Source organism: Meles meles, chromosome 10, assembly GCF_922984935.1.
Source record: "Meles meles chromosome 10, mMelMel3.1 paternal haplotype, whole genome shotgun sequence".
In the NCBI taxonomy this organism is placed as follows: domain Eukaryota; kingdom Metazoa; phylum Chordata; class Mammalia; order Carnivora; family Mustelidae; genus Meles; species Meles meles.
Genome location: NC_060075.1, coordinates 64,489,568 through 64,500,083, shown reverse-complemented (window position 1 = coordinate 64,500,083; position 10,516 = coordinate 64,489,568). Strand labels below are relative to the sequence as shown.

The following is a 10,516-nucleotide window of genomic DNA, read 5'->3' as shown; positions in this document are numbered from 1 at the left end:
CCTGTTTGCTTAACTGTTACTTGTTAAAATAATGACATTTCTGAATGCTGTATTTGAGCATTTTTTAAAAGGTAGTTAACAAAATAGCACCTAACATATCCTCTACACCACAAAAAACAAGTCTTAGATATATATTTTCTGTGAATTACTTTAACTGTGCTAAACATGCACTGCTTTTACAACTAGAAACAAAAGGGAAACAAGAAAATGGAGTTTTGGCAAGGACTATGGTATTGGGAACTCAAGGATTTTTTTAATAAAAAGAGGATCTGTGCCTATACTTTTCTTCATTTATATTCATCTTGATTCTAGTTTGTGAAAGAAAATAACCTTCAAACTCGAGAACAGTAGATACTATTTTAGTACAAACATAATGCTGTAGTTGAAAAATTTAAAAATCTATTAAAATTATCAACTGGGGAAAAAATCAACTGTGACGAGGGAGTACAGCTCAGAGTGCTTTTGTGAAAGGTGTTTCACCATCTGCAATTCTGTCTGCCTGCCTCCATTAAGAGTCACCTGTACCCATTTAGGACTAGATACTCTGTTCTACTCTGTTCTAGATGTTTTATGAACTGGCCCTTTATTTAAATATACATTTAACAATTATTTATTGAACACCAACTATATGTTGGGTACCAATGCACATGTTATGGATATGGAGTTTAAATTTTAGTGAGGGGAAGTATTTCAAACAAAGTAACGTAATTACATACTAGGACAGTAACAAATATGTGGAAAGAAAGTGATGATGGTGAAGCAGGCTGCAAAATTTTGGACAGGGAAGGCCTCACTGAAAAAGTAACACTGGGGGTGCCTGGGTGGCCAGTGGGTTGGGCCTCTGCCTTGGGCTCAAGTCGTGATCCCAGGGTCCTGGGATTGAGCCCCTCATCAGGCTCTCTGCTCAGCGGGGAGCCTGCTCCCCCTCCCCCGCCTGTTTTCCTGCCTACTTGTGATCTCTCTGTTAAGTAAATAAAATCTTAAAAAAAAAAAAAGAAAGAAAAGAAAGGTAACACCGGAGAAAGACTAGAAAAATGAGAAAGCAAGCCATGCCAGTATTTGGGGAAGAGAATTGTAAACCAGAGATCAAATCCCTGAAGTAGGAATATGCATTGAGGTGGAAAATCGAGGAAACCCACTTGGAGGTATGAGCAAAGTAGAAAACAATAGGAAGTGGAGTCAGAAAGTTGAAATATCTAGCTTTTGAATAAAATGTGAAGGTGTTGGTGGGCTTTTAGCAAAAGAATGTCATATTCTGACATGTTAAAGATCACTTAGGTTGCTGTGTTGAGAATCACAGACAAGTAAGAGATTATTTTAATAATTGAGATTAGCTGACAATGACTTAGGACCACGGTGATAGGGGAGGAAATGATATGTTGAAAACAGTAAGATTCTGGTATATTTTGAAGGCAGAGCAAACATGACTTACTGATATATTAGGGTATTAAAAAAAAAAAAGTAAATGAAGACTCCAAGGATTTTGGCCTTAACTGTTAAGGCTAGTGTTCCTATGAACTGGTATGACCGAAGATGGTGGGACTGAAGATTGTAGACGTGGAGTCTGAGAGGTTCACAAATCCAGAACTGGACATTTTAAATTTAAGATGCCAATTAGACATCCACATGGAGACACTGAGTGACCACAGATGTATCAAATATAGTATGTGTATATGTATGTATAATGCTAACCCAAGACATCATTATTTAAATGCAGCTTTGCTTGGTGACCTCATTAAGATAAGGAACTGACAAAGCAGTCTGTTAGAGATTAAATCAGCTCAGTAAAAGCATAATGGTTACTAGCTCAATGATCTCAATTGGACTGATATCCAACTACAACCCCTGATAACCTTGAAAATCTTCAGCACAGAGTATGCCGTAGTAAAAATCATTAATAACAGAACACTTGGACATCAGTCAGTAGCAGAAACCCAAAGGTTTCCACTTTGCCAATGCCAAAGACACCTGAATAGTCTTCCCAATCTTTGCATAATTTATAGCTTCAGCTTCAGTTGTTAAATACACTCTAGTGAAGTTACCAATGTCCTATATAAAAAATGAAGTGTTTTGAGCAGCTTAAAGTCTTACTTTCAAATTATACAAATAGATGGAAATTCAAGAAATTCCTTAAATTCTAAGTTTATTCCTATACCCTACTTATGAAGTTCAGAGCAGATTTTCAGCATTAAATAGTGACACACATCAAGTTTCAGGTATTTATTATTCAGTGTAAACCCCAACACAATACACCAACATGATTTCGTGCATTTAGAGGGGAAATATTTCCTGGATAAGTGGTAAATTGTGCGGATGGCTTCTGGAAGACCTTCATTTTAAGCAGCTTTGTAGTAAATCATTTCATTTAGAAGTCTGGACCTTCTTTCTTCAGTTTGCTGTAATCTACATTCACTGAGTAGAACTTGGAAAAGAAAAAAGATATTTTAGATAATCTATCAAATACACAGAGATGACACAGAAGTTTTAAAAATTATTTTTATTCAGCTTTCTATAGTAACAATTACAGACATGAATTTTTACCACTTATATTTAACAATATAAAAATCATCTAAAGACACTAAAATTCCAGTCCTTTAATAACGATTTTGGTAGGGTAAAAATATTCAATCTACCTCAGAAGAACAGTGTTAGTATGTTCCCTCAATTTCCTAAACCAGACTCCATCTATCAAACTGACATCCGACCACCTCCGGTATGGAAGTTTTTAAATAATACTATAATTTTGCTTCTAAGTAATTTTGTATTTAAATCATAATGCGTGTTTGGAAACCCGTAATTTCTAAAAATTTCCAACTAAAATTAATTTTAGAAATCTAAGACTCTTTTAGAAAAAAACAATATATAAATTAGGATTTATATATTAAGTCCAAGGCTATAATCTTGGGTTTATACATTCTTATGCAAAAGAACACTGAAGAAGTTGTGATATAGTTACTTAAGACTATATTATTTTAACTCCAAAAGAACTAGAACTGCAGAATCATCATTTTCTTGAGGGTTTTTAAGAGGTTCATAAATCTGTATCTATTATTTCTTCAAATCCTTTTCTCTATTTTTCCAAACATACCCTAACTTCTTTATCTCTAACTGAAAAATTCTTATTTTAATTAAGTTTTAAGGAAAGAAAAATTCCCAGGTTGTAAAGCTTTTCCTTGAGATATACACAAATTTGCATAGACAGAGAAGTATCTTTGCTCTGACATTGTTCTTATGAAGCAATTGAATCTAGACAAGGAGATTTTTCAAAAGAAACTAACTGTGTTACCTTAACATGTTAACAAAATTAGGAGCATTTATAAAAGAACTACAGGCTACATATTAAGAAAATAAACACTGACTGGATTCTTCTAATGGATGCCAGACATTGTGGGCACAATGCTTTAAGTTTATCTTACTCATTCTTACTTTATAAAAGAGGCAACTGAAGATCAAGTTGTAAGATTCCCCAAATACTGAACAAGAAGCAGGATCCAGACCTTACACTCATGCAGAGTGGAAAGGTCATAGTATCTTTGCTAATTTTCTTAAAACTAAGCAGGCTTCTGATGTATTTACTTCTATTCGGTTCCATGTGCCAGCATCAAAATTCTCTGCTGAAGTAATGAAGTAATTTTCAATCTGTTTTATTTTTCAGCTTCCATGTCCCCATTCTTTTTCTCAATTTAACGGTGGCTACCTGGAAGGTCTCTGGAACAACAGTTGGGAAGCCACATGTATTTTGATCGTGGCTTTGGGACATTTTATTCAGTTGAGTGTTGCTGGGCCTATAATGCTTAATTTTAGTCCTCTTGTTGGTCTTAACTTTGGCTAGACTTGCAAAGTGGCAACAAATAATCCCAAAAACTTAGTGGTTTACAACAACAAAGGTTTGTTTTTCACTCACATTACATGCCATTTATAAGCTGACTGCTCCACGTCCTCTTCATTGAAATTCTGGGTTGAATGAGTAACCCTGAACTGACCATTTTGGTCTCAGGACAGATGAAATAGAACAATGGGGGAAGCACACACTGGTTCAGAAGTGGCAGATTATCATTTCCCCTAGTTATGAGTTTCCAGAATAAGTGATGTGGCCAAAAATCTAAATGCCAATTATCTTTCGTCACTGTCTAGGTTTAGAAGCAGTAGCAGGCTTCATTCTCAAGGCTCACAAGTTTCTGGATATGGTTCCCTTTTATTTTGGCTTACAAATCACCCAATTCTTCTGCAAATTCATCTCTTGGCAAATACAGCCAATAATAGTCCACAAACATACTGTTTTCCAAAATCTTTTCCTATAAAAAGCTCTTCAGGCACATGGTCCACCTTCCAAGTTACAGCAGGTGATACATAATCAAATATTTTATATCATATATAAGATGATTCATCTCTCCTGGGGTGCCTGGGTGGCTCGGTGGGTTAAGGCCTCTGCCTTCAGCTCGGGTCATGGTCTCAGGGTCATGGGATAGAGCCCCGCATCCGGCTCTCTGCTCAGCATGGAGCCTGCTTCCCTTCCTCTCTCTCTGCCTGCCTCTCTGTCTACTTGTGATCTCTATCAGGTAAATGAATAAAATCTTTAGAAAGAAAGAAAAAAAAAGTATGATCATCTTTCCAATCTCTAAATCCATGTCATAGCTACTCATCCCATTCATGCCACACAAATTAGATTTTTGTTGCAGGAACATTCCATTTCCAAATCACATGTCCTTATACTGGCATGTGTTATCATAGTGCCAGGGCATTGGTAATTGCCTTCATTATCAGAATCACCTAGTGAGCTTTTTGAACTACACTTATCCAGAGACTCCAATACACAATTTGGTGGAAGGATCAAAGGCTGGTTTGTTTGTTTTCCCTTTTCTTTTTTAAAGTTTACTGGATGTGAAATCATTTTCTCTAGAATGCACTTAATTTAAACAATCTTATAAAAAAGAGGAAAAATAAATTGGGATGCCCATTTACCATTTTTTCAAGTTAAAATGTAATACACAGGTTAAGTAGTTCATTTCATATTTGCCAGCACATTCCTATTTGTTTCTTGCAGGGAGATCCATTTAGAGATCTGAGAGCCCCATTATTTTTTTTTTTTTTTTAAAGATTTTATTTATATATTTGACAGAGATTTCTTTTTTTTTTTTTTTAATTTATTTATTTATTTGACAGATAGAGATCACAAGTAGGGAGAGAAGCAGGCAGAGAGAGAGAGGAGGAAGCAGGCTCCCCGCCAAGCAGAGAGCCCGACGCGGGACTCGATCCCAGGACCCCGAGATCATGACCTGAGCTGAAGGCAGCAGCTTAAACCACTGAGCCACCCAGGCGCCCCTTGACAGAGATTTCAAGCAGGCAGAGAGGCAGGCAGAGAGAGAGAGGAGGAAGCAGGCTCCCCACAGAGCAGAGAGCCCGATGCGGGGCTCGATCCCAGGACCCTGAGATCATGACCTGAGCCGAAGACAGCGGCCCAATCCACTGAGCCACCCAGGTGCCCCTGAGAGCCCCATTATGATCAGACAACTGAGTGGAAAGCTTGGCATCAGCAAAAGGCAATAATTATCTTAAAAGTTACTCTTACTAATAACAGAAGCCACCTCCATCAGATGCAGATGTGCTAAAAGGTCCTGGACACACACTGATCAGAGCACACCTTCTTGAGAGTGCTTAAGCTATTTCTCTTTTGATGAAGTAGCTTTGTACACTGGGAAGTGCACAAAGTGCATGGCGAGTTATGCACTTTAAATAGGTAAATTGTACATAATGTAAATTATACCGTAATAAAGCTACTCTGGTTTTAACAGTTCTAGAGTTTCATTGTATGCAAAATTTTTACACATGAGGCGGCTTATGTTTAGGGAATTAATAAATGGTCTCAGGTTTATAAATGGATGGGCTTTAAAGTTGTCTACTTGTGCTCTGACAAATAAATAAATAAAAATCTTTAAAAAAATTATGCTAAGTAAGATATAATCACATGGAGAAGACAAATACTATATGATATCCCTTATATGTGAAATCTAAAAAAGCTGAACTTGTAAAAGTAGCAGAATGGTGGTTACCAGGGGGTAGGGGTAGGGGAATTAGGAAGATAGTCTAAGAGTACAAACTTGCAACTAGTAAATAAATAAATCCTGGAGATCTAATACACAACACAGGAATTATAGTCAACGATACTGTGTTATAAACTTCAAAGCTGCTAGGACTCTAGGTCTTAACTGTTCTCAACACACACAAAAGAATACCAAATATGTGACACATAAAAGTGTTAGGTAATGCTACTATAGTAATCATACTGCAATACATAAATTTATCAAACCAACACTTTGTATACTTCACACTTAACATAATTTTATATGCCAACTGTACCTCAATAAAATAAATAAGTGGTCTCAGTCCATAAACTCATTCTGTTAAAGAGTAGTTCCACACACCGCTTTTCAGGTAAATGTTAAAAAAATTTAATTAGAAGGTTCAATGTAAAATTTAAGTTTCAACTGAATTTCATTTCTTCCTAATTACCCTCACCTGAAATATTTCAACCACACCAAGAAAGAAGAGCCAACCGATCCACTGATAAGTACTATTCAAAGTGTGGTCCACCCACCAGCAGCATCCGCATCATCCAAAACCTTGTTAGAAATGCAAATTCTTAGTCTCCACAACAGACCAATTAAATTAGAATCTCTGGGAATGGACCTAAACAATGTGTTTTAACCACCTATCTAGGTGAGGCCTATGTACACTGAAGTTTGAAAACCACTGCACAAGACTATGTCAGATCATGAAAACGCTATCGTACCTTCACATCCAGATCTAAAGTCTGTGAATAAAATTCTTAGACAAAAATATTCGCTAGGGAAATATGCCATTTTAATTTTACAGAACAATCTAGCTGTTCCTCCAAAGTTCATTATAGTGGAATTTTACATGCATATCTAATTTCAAAAAAACCTCTACTACATGAGTATTAAAATATGCTTTCTTTAAAAAACAAAAAACAAAAACAAACCAAAAAAAAACCAACGCTTTCTAGCAATTCTGAAACAATTTTGTAGCTTACCTTGTATTGATCATTGGGACCCAGTTTGTTCCAGGGTTCTGGGTTATTCTTCCTATCCCAACTAAAAGGAACAAATATTGTAACTGTTAAAGTAATAAAACTATTTAAAATAGTTTTGTACTTCCTAAGAAGCTAGTATTTGAACAGATCTCATTTTCTATGAGATTAAGTATGGTGGTGTTTTCATTAGTTAAAGCAGAGATGGGGCTCTATAATTAGTAATTCCATGTAATTAATTAGGAAAAAGGGTAGAGCACTACTAGGTTATTTACCCCAAAGACACAGATGTAGTGAAAGGAAAGGGAACCTGCACCCCAATGTTCATAGCAGCAATGTCCACAATAGCCAAACTGTGAAGGGAGCTGAGATGTCCTCTAACAGATGAATGGATAAAGATGTGGTTCATAAATACAATGGAATATTACTCATCCATTGCGAAGGATGAAAATCTACCATTTACATCAACATGGATGGAACTGGAGGGAATCATGCTAAGTGAAACAAGTCAATCAGAGAAAGACAATCATATAGTTTCATTCATATGTGGAATGTAAAAAATAGCAGAGGACTATAAGGGAAGGGAGGGAAAACTGAATGGGAAGAAATCAGAGAGGGAGACAACTACAGAGAGACTCTAGACTCCAAGAAACAAATTGAGGGTTGTGGAAAGGGAAGTGGGTGGGGGGATGGGGTAACAGGGTGATGGACATTGAGGAGGGCACAGGATGTGATGAGCACTGGGTGTTATAAGCAACTAATGAGTCACTGAACGCTACACCAGAAACTAATGATGTAGTGTGTGTTGACTAAATGAACACAGGGCCTCTGGGACAGTGTATTTGTCCCTATCCCTGTCACACAGAACTTTTAACTTGGCTTTTGCTAAAGAAGTGATATATAGAAAAGTATACAGAATAACAATAAATCTTTTTTTGTTGCCTGTTGTTCTCTAACTTCAAAAAGAAGCATTCCTGGGACACCTGGGTGGCTCAGTCGGTTAAGTGCCTTCAGCTCAGGTCATGAGCCCACTGTTCTGGGACTGAGTCCCCACATAGGGCGCCTTGCTCAGCAGGGAGCCTGCTTCTTCCCCGCCTGCCACTCCCCATGCTTGCGCACTTACACACGCCCTCATCTCTCTCGGACAAATAAGTAAATAAAGTCTTCAAAAACAAAAAAAAAAGGCATTCCTTATTGAAGAAAAGCAGGCAAAAGCCATTTACATGTATCAGCAACTCTGATTAAGTATTTTATAAAAAGTTATCTCAATTCTCACAAGATTCTAAATAGATATTAGCAGTTCTACTCTACCCAAGAGAAAAATAAGACTCAGAAATTTAGACACTTCTATGAACCAAGAAAAAGTAAATGACAACAGCAGAACTAGGATCTGAACTTCCTATATATGACTACAAAACTTAGGCTCTTTCTACTACTTGATGCTGCCTCCCTTAAGACTGTGGCTGCTAAACCAGCTTTAGACCATCAAAGTTATAAAGACTCTTAAGTACTTACCTGACATCTGGATTGAACAATGCCAGGCGCAAGACATATAGTGCTGCTCCTGTACCTCCTGCCCCAATAAATACGAAGAGGGGGATCAACTGGAATCAAACACAAAACAGACAAGAATTAACAGCCACCTTCAAATATGTAGGTACTGAAAAAAAGGAAGGCTACAGTAGTTCCTACACGCTAATTCTGAAGTCTCAAACTGCTATTTTTCGGTCTTGTTTTAAAATCTGAATAAAGAGGGGCGCCTGGGTGGCTTGGTGGGTTAAAGCCTTCTGCTCAGATCATGATCCCAAGGTCCTGGGATCGAGCCCCGAATCGGGCTCTCTGCTCAGCAGGGAGCCTGCTTTCCCCACGCTCTCTCTCTGCCTGCCTCTCTGACTACTTCTGATCTGTCAAATAAATAAATAAATAAAATCTTAAAAAAAAAATAAACTAAAATAAAATCTGAATAAAGAAAGACCTTATATTGAGGTAAGATTTCTTATAACTGTGTTCAAAAGAAATGGAATTTCCGGAAGGTGTGAAGATGAATCCGGTTTAATGTAGAAAAACTTCTATTCAAATTTTTAAATTTCCAGGAAAATATATCAAGTCTTCTTCACCTCTCTACTATTTATACATTATCCTCATTAAATTTCCCAGCTTCCTTTTTCTCGAGGCTTGTAAAACTTCTTGCCCTGTCTTATAAGTGTCATGAAAAACATAAATTCCGTGAAATAAAGAGTCTAAATGAGCAAACAAAAGCACGCCCATTACAAACATTCATTACATGCATAAATCTCTGAGAACACATTTCTACCAATGCTTATTGCGTAGTTACGCAATGGGTTTAAGTTAAAGACTGCGTAACAGAGTTTTAGGACAACACGTTGATGTCCAGGGGAGAAAACCGACATGCAAAAGAACTTAACTGCGAGTCACCTTTGCGCTACAGAAGTCTCCCAAAATCTCAAAACAAACACAAACTGAAGATTCCAAGATTACAGACCTTTGTAATTGCCACAAGGCCTGGTGGTGCAATGCAGTGAGCACTAGATCTTTGAGATGACATAATAAATACGAAACCTGACCTGCTGGTCTCCAACCCATACGGCGCACAACTATCCCTAGGTCCGACCAACATACAAGAGGGTTTAACCACCAGACTGCTCCAACCTTCACCAGTTTATTTTCCTCGAAGTTATCGCTCACCTTCCCCCTGCCAGCCTAAACCCCTCAGTGCAAGGCGTGGTCAAAGCTCAAGGGTCTGAGGCAACTAGGAGGACAGCTTAAGTGAGGCAGGGTCCACCCCGAGCAAGAGTTAACGACTATGAGGGAGCTGAGGAAGCCGCAGCCAGATACAGGATGGACAGGGAAGACACTGCTAAAAGGGTCACGAACTTACGCTCGGATGCTTCTTGGCCTGACCGATGATCTGGCGTAACATGGTTGCGGCAGAGTCCTCCTGACCAGGAAAGGAAAAAAACCTAGCGCAGCAGGCCGGGGACTAAGTAAAACCTACACCGAGGATGAGCGGACGTCCAAAGTCACCCAGAACCTCCTACCTGAAGGACCCCTGGCTCGGAGGGCAGTCTGCGGCGGGAGGGCCCGGATGCGGCTGTCCGTAATAGTGCCTGCCTTGATCCAGTGCCTTATGCGTCCGCTCTAACCTGGCCAGACCCTTAGCGTTCCAGTCCCAAGCGAAACATTTCACCCCTGTCATATATATGCATCTGACTGGTAAATTTTTGCATTGAAACTGGAACTCTTTGATTGACTAGACAGGCACTTTCTCGGGAAGACACACATTGAGAAATAGGGTGGGGAGGGGGGTCTTCTTGGGAGGTGCCTGCGAGCCCGTCCGCGCGCGCTGAGGCGCTGAGGGCGCGCGTGCTGGGCGCGCGCTTGTTGGCCCTGGCTGCCGCTGAGGGAGCTACGCGGCGCCTGCGGCTGCTCGGCGTCCGGCGCAGGGGG

General features: G+C 38.8%; 1 protein-coding gene across 1 annotated transcript; it reads right to left on the bottom strand.

The window, feature by feature from the left end:
* Positions 1-2,205: 2,205 nt before the first annotated feature.
* NDUFA4 (NDUFA4 mitochondrial complex associated) lies at positions 2,206-10,106 on the bottom strand. Its single transcript, XM_046021612.1, has 4 exons — positions 9,948-10,106; positions 8,564-8,652; positions 7,052-7,112; positions 2,206-2,422 (listed from the first exon to the last, which is right to left on the bottom strand). The coding sequence occupies exons 1-4, from the start codon at positions 9,987-9,989 to the stop codon at positions 2,366-2,368; spliced, it is 249 nt and encodes an 82-aa protein (XP_045877568.1). The 5' UTR covers positions 9,990-10,106; the 3' UTR covers positions 2,206-2,365.
* Positions 10,107-10,516: the final 410 nt, after the last annotated feature.